This window comes from Sciurus vulgaris (assembly GCF_902686455.1).
Source record: "Sciurus vulgaris genome assembly, chromosome: 1".
NCBI classification, from domain to species: Eukaryota; Metazoa; Chordata; class Mammalia; order Rodentia; family Sciuridae; genus Sciurus; species Sciurus vulgaris.
Window position 1 is genome coordinate 123,845,957 of NC_136461.1, and position 17,537 is coordinate 123,863,493.

Here is a 17,537-nt window from a genome sequence, read left to right on the forward strand (position 1 = left end):
CCTAACATACAAAATAAAGACAGAATTTTAAAGGCTGTGAGAGAAAAGAACCAAATTACATTCAGGGGGAAACCAATACGGATATCAGCAGATTTTTCAATCCAGACCCTAAAAGCTAGAAGGGCCTGGAACATTTTTCAAGCCCTGAAAGAAAATGAATGCCAACCAAGAATCTTATACCCAGCAAAACTTACCTTCAAATTTGACGATGAAATAAAATCCTTCCATGATAAACAAAAGCTAAAAGAATTTACAAAAAGAAAGCCAGCATTACAGAACATTCTCAGCAAAATATTCCATGAGGAAGAGATGAAAAACAAAGAAGCAAATCAGCAAAGGGAGGAATTATCCTAAAGGAATTGTCAAATAAAGGAGGAAACAAGTTGTGTCAAACAAATAAATAAATAAAATTTAAAAAATGAACCAAATGACCGGGAAACCAAATCATATCTCTATAATAACCCTGAATGTTAATGGCCTGAATTCATCAATCAAAAGACATAGACTGGCAGATTGGATTAAAAAGAAAGATCCAACAATATGTTGCCTGCAAGAGACTCACCTCATTGAAAAAGATACCCATAGACTTAAGGTGAAAGGATGGGGAAAAACATACCATGCACATGGACTCAGCAAAAAAGCTGGAGTATCCATCCTCATTTCCGATAATGTGGACTTCAAGCCAAAGTTAGTCAGAAGGGATAAAGAAGGTCATTTCATACTGCTTAAGGGAAGCATAAATCAGCAAGATATAACAATCACAAATATCTATGCCCCAAACAGTGGCTCATCCATGTATGTCAAACAAATCCTTCTCAATTTCAGAAACCAAATAGACCATAACACAATAATACTAGGTGATTTTAACACGCCTCTCTCACCACTGGACAGATCTTCCAGACAAAAATTGAACAAAGAAACCATAGATCTCAATAACACAATCAATAATTTAGACTTAACGGACATTTATAGAATATACCATCCAACCAAGAGCGAATACACTTTCTTCTCAGCAGCACATGGATCCTTCTCTAAATAGACCATATATTATGCCACAAAGCTAATGTTAGCAAATACAAGAAGATAGAGACACTACCATGTATTCTATCAGATCATAATGGATTGAAGTTAGAAATAAATGAAAGAGTAAAACACAGAAACTATTCCAACATCTGGAGATTAAACAATATGCTATTATATGATGAATGGATAACAGAAGATATTAGGAAGAAAATTAAAAAATTCTTAGAGGTAAATGAGAACAAAGAAACATCATATCAAAATCTCTGGGACACTATGAAAGCAGTACTTAGAGGGAAATTTATTTCATGGAGCGCATTTAATAAAAGAAGTAAAACTCAACAAATAAACGACCTAACACTACAGCTCAAAGCCCTAGAAAAAGAAGAACAGAACAGCACCAAAAGTAGTAGAAGACAGGAAATAGTTAAACTCAGAGCTGAAATCAATGAAATTGAAACAAAAGAAACAATACAAAAACTTGACAAAATAAATAGTTGGTTCTTCGAAAAAATAAACAAAATTGATAAACCTTTAGCCACACTAACAAAGAGAAGACGAGAGAAAACCCAAATCACTAAAATTCGGAATGAACAAGGAAATATCACAACAGACAGGATTGAAATACAAAACATAATTAGAAGCTATTTTGAAAATCTATACTCCAACAAAATAGAAAATTTTGAAGGCATCAACAGGTTTCTAGAGACATATGAATTGCCTAAACTGAACGAGGAGGACATAAACAATTTAAATAGACCAATTTCAAGTACTGAAAGAGAAGAAGTCATCAAAAGCCTACCAACAAAGAAAAGTCCGGGACCAGATGGGTTCTCAGCCGAGTTCTACAAAACCTTTCAAGAAGAGCTCATTCCAATACTTCTCAAAGTATTCCATGACATAGAAGAGGAGGGAACCCTCCCAAACTCATTCTATGAAGCCAATATCACCCTGATACCTAAACCAGACAGAGACTCATCAAGGAAAGAAAATTTCAGACCAATATCCTTAATGAACATCGATGCAAAAATTCTCAACAAAATTTTAGCAAATCGCATACAAAAACATATTAAAAGATAGTGCACCATGATCAAGTTGGTTTCATCCCAGGGATGCCAATGTTGGTTCAACATCAGGAAATCAATAAACGTAATTCACCACATTAATAGACTTAAAGTCAAGAATCACATGATTATTCAATAGATGCAGAAAAAGCATTTGATAAATACAGCACCCCTTCATGCTCAAAACACGAGAAAAAATAGGGATAGTGGGAACATTCCTTAACATTGTAAATGCAATTTATGCTAAGCCCATGGCTAATATCATTCTAAATGGTGAAAAACTGAAAGCATTCCCCCTAAAAACTGGAACAAGGCAGGGATGCCCTCTTTCACCACTTGTATTCAACATCGTTCTTGAGACTCTGGCCAGAGCAATTAGACAAACCAAAGAGATTAAAGGGATACGAATTGGGAAAGAAGAACTCAAACTATCCCTGTTCGCTGATGACATGATTATATATTTAGAGGAACCTGGAAATTCCACCAGAAAACTCTTAGAACTCATAACTGAATTCAGTAAAGTAGCAGGTTACAAGATCAATGCCCATAAATCCAACGCATTTTTATACATAAGTGATGAATCTTCAGAAAGAGAAATTAGGAAAACTACCCCATTCACAATAGCCTCGAAAAAAATAAAATACTTGGGAATCAATCTCACAAAAGAGGTGAAAGACCTCTACAATGAGAACTATACAACACTAAAGAAAGAAATTAAAGAACACCTTAGAAGATGGAAAGATCTTCCATGTTCTTGGATAGGAAGAATTAATATTGTCAAAATGGCCATACTACCTAAAGTGCTATACAAATTCAATGCAATTCCAGTTAAAATCCCAATGATGTACCTTACAGAAATAGAGCAAGCCATTATGAAATTCATCTGGAAGAATAAGAAACCCAGAATAGCTAAAGCAATCCTTAGCAGGAAGAGTGAAACAGGGGGTATTGCAATACCAGATCTTCAACTCTACTACAAAGCAATAGTAACAAAAACGGCATGGTATTGGTACCAAAATAGAAAGGTAGATCAATGGTATAGAATAGAGGACACGGACACAAACCCAAATAAATACAATTTTCTCATACTAGACACAGGTGCCAAAAATATGCAATGGAGAAAAGATAGCCTCTTCAACAAATGGTGCTGGGAGAATTGGAAATCCATATGCAGCAGAATGAAACTAAACCCATATCTCTCACCATGCACGAAACTAAACTCAAAATGGATTAAGGACCTCGGAATCAGACCAGAGACCCTGCAGATTATAGAAGAAAAAGTAGGTCCAAATCTTCACCTTGTTGGTCTAGGATCAGACTTCCTTAACAGGACTCCCATAGCACAAGAAATAAAAGCTAGAATCAACCACTGGGATAGATTCAAACTAAAAAGCTTTCTCTCAGCAAAGGAAACTATCAGCAATGCGAAGAAAGAGCCTACAGAATGGGAGAATATCTTTGCCAATCATACTTCAGATAGAGCACTAATCTCCAGAATCTATAAAGAACTCAAAAAACTTTACTCCAAGAATTCAAATAATCCAGTCGACAAATGGGCTAAGGAAATGAATAGACACTTCACAGAAGAAGATCTACAAGCAATCAACAAACATATGGAAAAATGTTCAACATCTCTAGTAATAAGAGAAATGCAAATCACAACCACCCTAAGATTCCATCTCACCCCAATTAGAATGGCGATTATCAAGAATACGAGCAACAACAGGTGTTGGCGAGGATGTGGGGAGAAAGGTACACTCATACATTGCTGGTGGGGCTGCAAATTAGTGCAGCCACTCTGGAAAGCAGTGTGGAGATTCCTTAGAAAACTTGGAATGGACCCGCGTTTGACCCAGCTATCCCACTCCTTGGCCTATACCCAAAGGACTTAAAATCAGCATACTACAGAGACACAGCCACATCAATGTTCATAGCTGCTCAATTCACAATAGCCAGACTGTGGAACCAACCTAGATGCCCTTCAATTGATGAGTGGATAAAGAAACTGTGGTATATATATACAATGGAATATTACTCAGCCATAAAGAATGATAAAATTATGGCATTTGCAGGCAAATGGATGAAATTGGAGAATATCATGCTAAGTGAGATAAACCAATCTCAAAAAGCCAACGGACAAATGATATCACTAATAAGTGGAGGATGACACATAATGGGGGGGAGGGAAGGGTTAGTGTTAGGGTTAGAGTTAGGTTAGGGAGGGGGCAAGTATGGAGGAAAGAAGTACTGTATAGAGGGTAAAGAGGGGTGGGAGGTGTGGGGGGAAGGGAAAAAATAACAGAATGAATCAAACAACATTACTCTATGTAAATTTATGATTACACAAATGGTATGCCTTTATGCCATGTACAAACAGAGAAACAACATGTATCCCATTTGTTTACAATAAAAAAAAAAAGGAAAAAAAAAAACCTTGAAAGGTTATGAAGTAATCATTGCCTGAAAAAGAGGTTTATATGGAACAATATGTTTTAGGCTAAGTTATTAAAAGGAGCTGAGTTAAAAAGAAACATGGTCTTTGGGGTTGCCTGGTCCTATTAATAATGTTCTTATGTAGATACTTATGCTTAGTAGCCTACCAAATAATGTAATAACTTTTTAATGTCTAAATTCTTCTGAATGGATATTCAGTTTTATTGGCTCTAATGTGAAACTTTTTAAAAGATCTCCATCCCAGTTGGAAATATAAAATAATCTTTGGGTGACCCTTATTATGGATTTTGGTGTGTTACTAATGGACTATTTTATTCTCCAGATGGTAATGGTGGTCTTTATCGGGCCCTTGCAGCCCAGAATATTGTGGAGGATATGGAGCAAAGAGGCATTTGGAGCATTCATGTATATTGTGTGGACAACATATTGGTAAAAGTGGCAGACCCACGGTTCATTGGATTTTGCATTCAGAAAGGAGCAGACTGTGGGGCAAAGGTAATGCCTTTTCTATTATAGAGGGGCTTTAAATAGTCTTTCTCGTCAGTATAAACATTCCAGGAGTCAAACTAGGTTTATCGGGGTGATTTGAATATTTTAGAACCATTCATCTTTCAAGTGTCTAAACCGTCCTACATGTACTTCTTTACTTTAATTGGTGATACTTGATTCTAGAAATATTGTGTAATTGTCATGAAGTATTGTGTAATTGTCAGATATAAGTAAGAGTTTAAAATAAGTGAGGATAATTTGTTAAGTACCTGGGAAAGTGAAAGATTGATTTATCACTAGACCTGGGATGGATTCATTAGTATAAAGCTGTATTCAATCAGATTAACCCACTATGGTAGTAATTAGGGAGGGAAATATGATAAAACAGCATTTTGGACTTCAGTAAGGCACTTGACATGGAATCTTGCGATATTTTTGTAAGTTAAATGAAAATAAGCAGGTTGGGGATAAGGAGAGTTTAAAGAGGTTAATTGCTGCTGGACTGACCACAAACATACTGATTAAGATGGTGTAAGATTCGTAATTTTATATAAGACCATGTCATTGGCTTTGTTTTTTTTTTTCCAACCTTTTTAAAATTTATAGCTGATGATATAGGAGGTATGCCTTTATGGTAGCAAACAAAACATATAGCTAGAATAAAATAGAAAACATGCAAGACCTTAAAAACATTGAAAAATGTAAAAATACTGATATAAACAGTATATTTCTGGAAGTCTGTAAAGATATCCATTCTTAACAAATAAAATATAATTCCAATCAAAATGCAAGTGAAACTATTTTTGGGGACGTTTGACAAAATGATTACAAAGTTTAGAGTAAATATGTAAAGATGTCCAAGAAAATGTTGAAAAAGACTGGGGATAAAGGGGGTGTGTGGGCGATTGTAGACAATCTGTAAAATATTAAAATGAATTTGAAATAAAATGTAACTAGGAGTGTGGTCCTAGAACCAGAATAGAATGACAGATTAATGGAAATAGAACAGACAAGTCAGAAAAAGAACACACCATAGAAAAATGGCATTTCAAGTTTTCTCTTGTTATTCATAAAATATATTATAGACATTACAATAGTTACCCTATTGTACTATAGAACACTAGAATTTATTCCTCTAGTGTTTGAGAAGCAGTTATCTAACCGTCCTTTATCTCCCCTCACCCTTGTAGTCAGTCTTTTATATTCAAATTGACTTTTCAACATGTACATATTAGAGAAAATATGTGGTTTTTGTCTTTCTCTGATTCATTTCAAAACTTTATGTTGCCAGGTGTGTTGGCACACGCCTGTAATCCCAGTGGCTTGGGAGGCTAAGGCAGGAGGATCAAGAATTTAAAGCCAGCCTCAGCAATGGCGAAGCCCTAAGCAACTCAGTGAGACCCTGTCTCTAAATAAAATACAAAATGGGGCTGGGGATGTGGTTTAGTGATTAAGTGCCTCTGAGTTCAATTACTAGTAACAAAAGAAGAAGAAGAAAAAAAACAGTAAAACCTTAATGTCTTATTGTTCTATCCATTTTGCTGCAAATAAGATATCTTTCATTTTTCTGTCTGAATATTTTACTATATCTGTTTATTTATCTATATACGTAAGTGTGTATGTTGGGGTGCGTGTGTGTGTGTGAATCTTAGCTATTGGGAGTACTGGAGTACTGCAGCCATGAACATGGGAGCACAGGTATCTCTTTGGCACACTGATCTCATTTCCTTTGATACATACTCAATAATTGAATTGGTGGATCATATGGTAGATCTATTTTTAGTTTTTTGAGAAAACTTCATACTATTTTTAGTTTTTTGAGAAAACTTCATAGTTTTTTGAGAAAAATTCTCCATAATACTACTTTGTATTCCTGCCAACAGTGTTGATATGAATTCCCTTTTCTGAACCTGCATTTGTCTTTTTGATAGTCATTTTAACTGGGATGAATTTAAAGTAATAATGAGATAGAAATATTAATTCCCTGGATTTGATCAATATATGTTGTATACATGTATTGAAATATCACACTGTATCTCATAAACACATAATTATTATGTTATATATAATGTAATTATTATGTTATATATATTATTTAAAAATTTTTTTAAATGTTGAGATGGAAATGCTAATTACCCTTGATTTGATAATTGCACATTATATACATGTATTAAATTATCACCCTGTACCCCATAATTAATTACAATAACAGTAATTAATTTTAAAGATTAAAAAAGATGAAAAAATAAAAAATGTGGCATTTCAAATCAGTGGTAGAAGTGAATTAAATAGTTGATAAAAAATTAAGTAAATTTCTCCCTCAGAGCTCATACCAGAATTACTTTCAAATGAATTGCAAAGTTAAATATGCAAAGATGAAAAAATAAAGGGTTAGAAGAAGGTTTAGAATAATTTTATGATATTGATGTGAATGAAAACCTTTCTGCCAAAAGTAGATACCATACATGCTTCTGACAAAAACAAAGTAGACTAGTAAGTTTGAAATATATGAGATCTGCCAGAAAAGACATACCGTATACTGCTTGGAAATTTTTTATTATAAAGCTGTAATTTTTCTCAAGATTAATCTATAAATTTAATATAAAGTCAAATCCAGAAGCTGAAATTTTAAATTTACCATTTTAAGTTTAAAGAGATTGAAGTGATAGACTTAAGACTCTTTCTGCCTCTGAATATCTGTAGTATATTTTAAATCACTCCTAAACTCTCCTAAACTATAATAAAAACAGTGTTTTGGATCCTAAGTAGCAACTATGCTGTTAAAAAAAAGGTGTATTTCTTTCTTTGTTCCACTTGGTGTCACTCTTTTTTCTAAAACAGAAACTTAATTTTTATTTTTATAAGCTTCATAATCAATATAAAGTATACTATATGACCAAAAAGAGTTGAACCTTCAAGATGAACTGGTCAACCCTTTTAATCTCAGAAATAAGAACCCTGAGTTCCAGCACTTTTTAAGTCCCAGTCTCAAGGTTTGGCAGAACCAGAATTAGAATTCAGTTTCCCAACTCTTTGTATGTTATATCACATTATACCATCACACTCTTTTTCTTTTTAACCTTTATTTTATTTATTTATTTTTTTGTGGTGCTGAGGATGGAACCCAGTGCCTCACATGTGCTAGGCAAGCACTCTATCACTGAGTCACAACCCCAAGTTCACCATCAATCACACTATTTGGACTAGTTCTGTATTTGCTGACAATTCAAAAAAACTTTAGTATGCTATTTTTTTTTTTTTTTTTTTTTTTTTTTTTTTTGGTACTGGGAATTAAAACTAGGGGCACATGGTCACTGAATTACATTCTTAGCCCTTTTTATTTTTTCTTTTAAGACAGTGTCTCACTAAGTTGCTTAGGGCCTCCCTAAATTGTTAAAGCTAGCCTAGAACTTGGAATTCTCTTGTCTCAGCTTCCCTAGTGACTGGGATTATAGGCATATGCCACCACACCTGTCTGGTGTGCTAACTTTTGTAGAGATCCAACCTATTACTTTTCTTCATTACCCATGGGCTCTCTAAGATAAATTCAGGATCAGTTTTCCTTGCAGACTTAATGCTTGGTCTGGCATTTAATGTAGTAGTCTTGCAGTGAATTAATAAATATTCAGTTGGAAACAAAATATGTCAAACTTTTAGAAATGTTAGAAACCATTTAGCGCTCTCTCCCCTTTTTAAAATAAGAAAATGAAGGTATTAAATGTATATTTAAAACATCTTAGGGAGTGATTCATAATATTGGAGTAGAATTCTTTGTAGTACTTCTTTAATAGACCCTTATTGTGGTGCATGAAGTATTTTCTTATGGAGCAAGAGCCTTGGAAAGGAATTAGAGTAGGATAGTTTGCAAAAGTACAAAGCTAAAAAGTTAGGATCATTTTATAAAGCAGTTACAGTAACTGTTACAGATTTTTGCTTTTAAATTTTAAATTTATGGAATATCGAGCAAACCTTAAGTTTATATTGTGTATTTTTTTCTTTATAATATAAATTAACTTCTGACTTTATGTAGCATACAAATGCTTTCTTCTATAATTTAAACTTTTTTAATGTTTAGAGGTTAATAGTTACCATAGAAGTAAACCTTAGGGTTGGGGATATAGCTCAGTTGGTAGAGTGCTTGCCCAGGGTTCAATCCTGCCAAAAAAAAAAAAAAGGAAAAATAGAAGTAAATCTTATACCTTCAGATTAACACTTGGAAAATATAAAACATGAGTATGTTTATTTTTATTTTCCATGGCTGTTTGGAAGTAGGGGTATATAAGAGGTGAGTGGAAAATAAATCTTGCGGGTTTTTTTTTTTTTTTTTTTTTTGGCTATGTTGAGGATTGAACCTAAAACAGTGTACATGGTAGGCAGGTATTCTACCACTGAGCTACATCCCAGGTCCCCTTGTGTGCATTTTAAAAATTGGAATTGTAAGGCCCCCCAAAAAGGAAACCCCAACTCTGTCCCATGGATGGATGGCAACCCCAATCAACTGCAGGAGGCGTCACTTGATGCAAACCGCAAGAGGTGTTTATTCCAGCGCGCTGGGACCCAACTCCAGGAGTCGAGTCCCTAGCAGAAAATCTTGTAGGTTTATAAAGGCAGAAACCACACATGGGGAGGGGTCACACATGAAAGGGGGAAAAGGGGGAACAAAGCTGCCAGGAAATTTCAAAGGGGGTCTGGGTTTGCTGACAACATGTTTCACAATGTTTTACAACAGGCTGTAGATTCTGGTCAATAGTTTCGGGTAATCCTACTGTTTGAGCACTATCTGGCTATCAGGCTCAATTTACTCTTTTACTCTCTGTTTGGGAACAGAGAACAGCTTTAAGGGCTTTGTTCCCATTACTGGGAGGGAAACCTTAGGGAGTTGAGATAAAACAGACAGCTTAAAAAAATGTACATTCTTTCATTTCCCCATTTTCTTTTCTGGTAAGTTCTAATCATGGAACTTCTGTCTCTATATACTCTTCTCCAAAGCTATTTCCTTGGCGGAGGGACTGGTATTGTTGCCTGAGCATTAGTACCTGTACAGCACTTACTCTTTCCCTGATGAAGGTGACTAGGTGATTTCAGGCAGGCAAGAGCCCAGGGGGCGGGCCACCAATTAGCAGCCCCTTGTTTGCAGTCCTTGATAAACAGTCCTTGATAAAGGCAGGTAAATTTGGTAATCAATGGGCTCCGGAGATCCTTGACATTCCATTCTTCCAGGGGCAGTCTCCAACTTCCAGAGGCAGATGATTTTATGGCCATTTCCTCGATTTGACCCGATCCCCTATTTCTACACTAACTACCTGTTCCCAATTCTGGCTTCATTCCCCCCTCTAATCTCAGGAACTCCATGCTGCTGGGGAAGGAGGTTGATGACCGCTCTAGCTTCTTCGAGCTGGAAGTGGGTGGCGTGGGGCAAGCAGCTTGGAGTTCCTTTTCTAAAAATCGGGTCAATCAAGGGGTCCCAGGAAGAAGCCTGGTTGGGGAAGAGCAGGTTGTAAAGTCATCTGGGGGGTGGCTGCTTCTATGATAGAAGAACAAAAAGACATGAGTACTAAAATGAGATTAGCACAAAGTAAATGTTGGCAGCATCTGAAACATGCCACCGAGTATCATGAAAATGACAGAAGTTAATCTCTCACCAGGAGGTGGAAGAACTGAGAAATTGTTCCCATAACTAGGCCTAGCAAAGGCTGGAGAGAACAAGGCCTTTATTTGGGGACTTTAACATTGTCATAGATGTCCCCAGAAAATATAGTTAAGCTACTTAATGTCATCTGATTTTGTAAAATATCCCTTTATTGGTATAACCTGTGTTTACTAGAGAGCTCTATACTTCTGTTACTTAGGAATAGATAATCATACTAGCAAACATAGATTAAGTCTACCTGTGTAGCTTAGGAAGGTCTTAAACTGACTAAAAACTTCTGACTCTGGCAGTTTCTCTTGATAGTTATCAGGCACATTTGCTGAAGAATCTTTCTTTCATTTGTAGCTTCCAGCCTTTATTCTAGTGGGCTAATACAAGTGTACATCTTAAGTTACATTTAATTATTATTTCCTTTAAATGTCCAAGAATGGCTATATTTTGGTTTTAACTGTTTTGCTGGGTATCTATGATCAAGTTGGTCAAATTGACCTGGTTCCTGTCTTGTTAAAGAGTCAGCTGAGTTCCCACAGGGGTCACTCGTACAGAACTTAAGAGCAGCTCCTTAGCTCCACCAGTGACTTTGATTAGGCAGGGTCTCTTGATGAGGTGACTTCCTTTAGAAACATCAAGGGATGTTTCCCTTTTTCCATGACCCTCCTCTGCAGCAGATGCACTGGATAATTTTTCATCCTCTAGTCTCAACAATCTCCTTGATCAGGAGGTTGTGTGACCCAGAGTTGCAACGCTCCTTAGAGAAGTTCTCTTACTCCCTGGGTTCAGGCTAACGTTGAGGGCAAGACCCAAATATGGACTTTTCTTGACCTCTGTATTTAACTCCAATTTCTAAGTTGGATCTTAATTATCCAGCAAGCCAGTCTCACCAGTCATAAATTAAGAGTAATGGGCTTTAACTTTAATGTCCATAACTTTACAGTTACTTACCCTTTTATCTAACTGGAGTCTGCATTAGCACTGGAAGTTACCACTATCTATTCTATAGGTGATGGCTTATTATCACGTTACCTAGGTTGTTTGTTCTTGGAGCAGCTACTTCTGCAAAACATTAACAGGTAACAGTTTTACAAAATGAAATTAGCAAGAGTAAAAATATATTCAGCTTGTATAATAGCTATCTTGAATTTTGATTGAGAACTACATTCTATCCCGTATTTGAGATCACAGTACTTTTACAACAAGAACCAATCTTTTGACTATAACTTTAAATAAGCTGAAGTCTGGCTTATTTTGGAGCTATTCTACACACAGTGAGGTGGGAGGCAGAGCCTTATCTCAGGTAAGGCGTGGTCTTTACAGATCTTAAGTGTTCTAATTCTGATGTTGATCTTTGCTTCTTTTCCTTAAATACCATTAAGTAGTTTACATATACTGTTTCCTGAGTCTATATAAACTTTATAATTAACACAATTTAACATAGTATCTATAACATGAATCAAAGAAAGGCTGAGAGAGCTTTTAACTTTCCTTTTGTGTGATTAAGTGGCAAAATGGTTTCATGTTTCTTTCATATTTCACAATATTAACCTTTAAACAAATCAGACTCTAATGTTTAGAAATACATTTACATTTGAAATTCTTTATCCCAGTGTAAAAAGTAACAAATTTTACACATACCCTATTGATAGCAGGTCCTATAATAGAACATTAAATGATAGAAATAAATCCCCAATAAAATTTACCCTTTATAAGTTTAAGATTACCATTACAGACAAGTTTAATCTGGAGGATAGCAGAGCTTAATAAATTCCTTGCTTTAAAAACTTGTGGTCCTGAAAAATATGAACACATTTAATATACAACTAGTGACCATTTCACAAATACCTTGACACTTTTATCTTACCAAATTGAGTTTTTAAAGAGAAATGTATACTCTGTAACAAAGTACAATACTCTATAATAGTTGTTTAACCATAATTGTATACACCCCAATTTTTAAGACTAATTGTTCTGAAGAATAAACTTAATAGACACAAAGTTAAGAGTAAATTAGTGTTTCAAATCCTTGTCATTTTACCATGTCATTCTACCATACAGATTAAACTTTGGTTTATATCAGAACGTTAGTATTTCACCTTAGGAAAAACCTTCAATAGTTTTAGCTGTCTCACATACATATAACCAACTTAGTTACACACAAACTTGTTGAAACTTGCCCTTTACTTACACAGACTTTCTTATCACTTACTTAGACCCTCATGTATTTCATCACACAAGCACTTTCTTACCCAGAAACATTTCCTTTTTCCTTTTACTAAATATATTTCCATACCCAGAACCTTTTATTTTCTCTTTCCTATTTGTTGTCCCCTTTTTGTTCACATTCTGAAACAACTCTTATGAAATTTCTGAATTTAGATAAATTACTCTATTTTAATAAGATTAAATATTCTGTTGTTTATAGTACTCTAATTGAAACACAGTTGAAACTTTTGGGACCCTTTGTATATAGAATTGCACTTGTTAGGACATAACTCTTAGTAACCTTGTTTTTAGTTTAGTGATGACACAAAGCAAGTTTAAACCCTTTTATTTACCAACCTATGAAAACACCAATAATGTTTAAGTATGATACCCCATGGAATTTAAGGAGTTAAAAGTACTCGATGTTATTTAACAATTAGCATTTTAACTTTGTAAATTAATCAGATGTCTCTACAAACACATTAGAGTAATCCCATACATGTTAACTCTAATTCACTTATTCTGTAAAAAAACCAAGATACCAGACAAGTGTCCTGAACAGTATTTGCTGTCTCTTCCCTGTTGAAGAAAAGTCCTAGAAACAATTGATATTAGACATTTTATTAACATCAATATTTTATTAGCTTGACCACCTAGAGACTTGCAAGTTATTTTCAAAGACATTTTACTCTTATTAGTTTACCCAATTTGAACCTTTTTAAATCACGTGAATTAAAAGTATCTGGATCCATTTTTAAATCTTAATTTTAGGAGCGCTCAGTTTTGATACAGACAAAACATGACATCAGACAGCACAACATACAAATAACACAAAATCAAGCCCTTGTAACTTTATAGGTGAATCTCCATTGCAGTGTAACAGATGTTCAAAAACTCTAGTTGAATAAAAATAGAACTGATCAAAAAATCATGAGCTCAAAAAAACATATAATTAAAAATATAGCATTTACTTTGCTGGAGTTTTAAAGACTCTTTTTACCTTTTCTTTCCCTGGGTTTGAGACCGGTCTCCTACTGAGCCTTTAGGCTTCTTTTATTTATATTTCAATGTAAGCCTTGACTGAGATCTGGAAGGATCTAACAGGTTTTAACAGAAACTCTGTGTCTAAGGCATTTTAGCCACCTCATCAGGACAGGTTGGATGTTAAAATTATGAGACCTTATTTTTCATTACTTTTGAGACTGAAGCTACTTTGCTAAGTTACCCTTCAGGGCTGTCGGGAGGGGGAGTCCAGAGAAGGAACCTTTGGGGTCCACCCGAGAGTAGCCCGGTCCGAGAACCCCCCAGTTGTTCCAACCCTTCCTCCACCTTGTCCACCACAAACACACAACAGAACCAGATACAGACGGGCGCCAATCTCTGATCCACCAATTGAACCCCATCAGCGCCCTTACCGACGGAGACTACCAGGCGTCCCTGGCTCTCCTTCCACCCTTAGGGCGTCCCCCAGGGCTGCAACCTGTGGCCCCCCAGGCACGTCTGCCGGCCACTGTTCGGCCACTCTCACGAGTCACCGAACGGCTGCCACCGAAACCGAAAGCGCGCTCACAGAACCAGACCAACTAACAAAACACAAGACAAAGACAGACAACTTCGGGGTACCCCTTCTTACCTCCAAGGTCGACTCCACGGATGAGGGGGGGCCATCTTATCCCGGACGAGCCCCCAAATGTAAGGCCCCCCAAAAAGGAAACCCCAACTCTGTCCCATGGATGGATGGCAACCCCAATCAACCGCAGGAGGCGTCACTTGATGCAAACCGCAAGAGGTGTTTATTCCAGCGCGCAGGGACCCAACTCCAGGAGTCAGGTCCCTAGCAGAAAATCTTGTAGGTTTATAAAGGCAGAAACCACACATCGGGAGGGGTCGCACATGAAAGGGGGAAAAGGGGGAACAAAGCTGCCAGGAAATTTCAAAGGGGGTCTGGGTTTGCTGACAACATGTTTCACAATGTTTTACAACAGGCTGTAGATTCTGGTCAATAGTTTCGGGTAATCCTACTGTTTGAGCACTATCTGGCTATCAGGCTCAATTTACTCTTTTACTCTCTGTTTGGGAACAGAGAACAGCTTTAAGGGCTTTGTTCCCATTACTGGGAGGGAAACCTTAGGGAGTTGAGATAAAACAGACAGCTTAAAAAAATGTCCATTCTTTCAGAATGAGAGGAATTTATTCCAAAATTCCTTACCTGGTAAGAGACCCACTGTATAATACATGAGATGAGAGGTGATAATGGGCTGGTGATAGACAAAGAATTGGCAGATACAGATCATGATTGGCTTAAATAATTTTTTATTAATTTTTTAATTTGTTCTAATTAGTTGTACATGACAGAATGCATTTATACATTTTGGTAGATCATACGTTTTGCTGTATGTTTCCTTCCAGTTTAATCCACTTTCTTGGTGAAATGTTTCTTTTCATTGAATACTGTGCCCCTATCAGGTTGTCTAACAATGCAACTACACAGGCGGTTATGTATCCAGTAGCCCTGCCTCACTGAGCAGTGCATATAATTCTATTTGTTATGTAAACGAAGTTCTCAGTAGTGGCTTTAGTTGTCTGTAAATGACTGTGACTGACTGTTTATTTTAAGAAATCAGTTGCTGAAGAAAAGTTTTAAGTTTATTGATATAATTTAATGTATATCTAGGATACAGTTTTCCAATTGGGTACAGATTTTTAAAAATACTCCAAAGCATGCTGCATCATTAATTGGACAGGGCAAGCAAAGAAATACCTTCAAATATCCTTTATTGTTTAGTTCTTGTGTTGAATATTCATTTAATCTTAACCTGGATTTTATATTAGTGCATTGCATACATTTCTTTCTTTATAATTTTCTTCTAAAATATTTAACTTGGGCCAGAGATTTTGGGACAAGGGTGCAGCATATCAGAATCACCTGTGAATTTTTTTTTTTAATTATATACTCTTACCTTTCTCTTTAACGTTGATACAGACTCTCCAGTTGCTCCACTATCCCAGAGCCATTGATAAATGATTAAATCAATCTTTTTTAAAGCCTAGACACTTTTACTTCAAATGAAACCTAGTATGTAAAATGGATAAATATGTACAGTTTTTTTCTGATTAAAGTTGGAGTGGAGGGGGCTGGGGAGATAGCTCAGTCGGTAGAGTGCTTGCTTTGTAAGCACAAGGCCCTGGGTTCGATCCCCAGCACCCAAAAAAAAAAAAAAAAAAGTTGGAGTGGGAACCCAATGACTTGCCTGCCTCTAACCCTCCTACTTCCTATCCAGGTCCATGAAAAACAAGGAAAATGCTGTATTCATGAATGAAAATTGAAGAAAAACTTATTTTCAAATGAAATAATGATCTAGACAATATAGAATGAGAGGCAAAATACCTTAAGTCTTCTGTCTTGTGACTCCTAGAGAAATTTTATTTATTCTCAGAGTAGTTAAGGATGGGTAAAAATAAATAATAAAAACGCAAAATATCTTAGGACCCATTCCTATATGATTATCTCTGGGTTTTATGTGTATGATGGTATTTCTACCCCAGTTTGGTTAAGCAGTAAATAGGAAGGAGATAATATATGTACTTTATTTCCAGTTGGAAAGTAGCCTGTCAAACTATGTGTAGTTGATTTTCTAAAGTTAAAGACTCCTCTTGATTTAATACCTTACAGACAATGTAAGCAAAATTGTGAACTTGGCCTTTGACAATGGCAAATCTCCACAGGAGCATTTAATTAAATTTCTTCCTCTCTGTTGTCTTTTTTGTTTGTTTTGTTTTGTTGGGCAGGTGGTAGAGGAAAACGAACCCTACAGAACCAGTTGGAGTGGTTTGCCGAGTAGATGGAGTATACCAGGTGGTAGAATATAGTGAGATTTCCCTGGCAACAGCTCAAAAACGAAGTTCAGATGGACGACTGCTGTTCAATGCGGGGAACATTGCCAATCATTTCTTCACTGTACCATTTCTGAGAGATGTTGTCAAGTATGGGCAAGATGGGGGGGCCTCTTTTTTTTTTTTAATTGGTGCCTTATAATTGTGACAAAGTAGTGGAATTCATTGTGATAGATTGGTATATGCACAAAACATAAGTTGGTTACCTTTATTGCTCATTTCTTCCCTTTTCCCTTTTCTTCCCCCTCCTCTACTCTATGTTATCTTCCTTTTGTTTTAAATTTTAAAAAATCCCTTTTTTCTCCTTTTTTCTGTTTTCCAAATGTGAGAGAAAACATGACCCTTGACTTTGAGCTTGATTTCTGTTGCTTAATGTGTTTTTCTCCAGTTTCATTTATTTTTTTAAATTTTACAAATGACATAATTTCATTCTTCTTTATGACTCTATGTTTATATATACCATATTTTCTTTATTCATTCATCCACAGATAGGTACCTAAACTGGTTCCATAACCAGTGAATTGTGCTCTATAAACATGGGTATGCATGTGTCACTATATTCAAAAGAAGTATGCTAACTTAAATTATTTTGAATAAATACTGAGGAGTGGTATAGCTTGTGATGAATCCATTCCGTCTTTTGAGGAACCTCTATACTGATTTCCACAGTGGTTGTACTAATTTAAAATCCCCCAATGTATAAATGTTCCCTTTTCCCCACATCCTTGCCAGTATTTGTTATTTGTATTCTTTTTGATTACCATTCC

General features: G+C 35.8%; 1 protein-coding gene across 1 annotated transcript in view; it reads left to right on the top strand.

The window, feature by feature from the left end:
• UAP1 (UDP-N-acetylglucosamine pyrophosphorylase 1) overlaps window positions 1–17,537 on the top strand; it is a 43,644-nt gene that overhangs the window by 15,281 nt on the left and 10,826 nt on the right. The window contains 3 exon segments of the mRNA XM_079137144.1: window positions 4,861–5,033; window positions 16,666–16,674; window positions 16,676–16,860. Of these exon segments, the coding sequence (XP_078993270.1) occupies window positions 4,861–5,033; window positions 16,666–16,674; window positions 16,676–16,860 (367 nt within the window).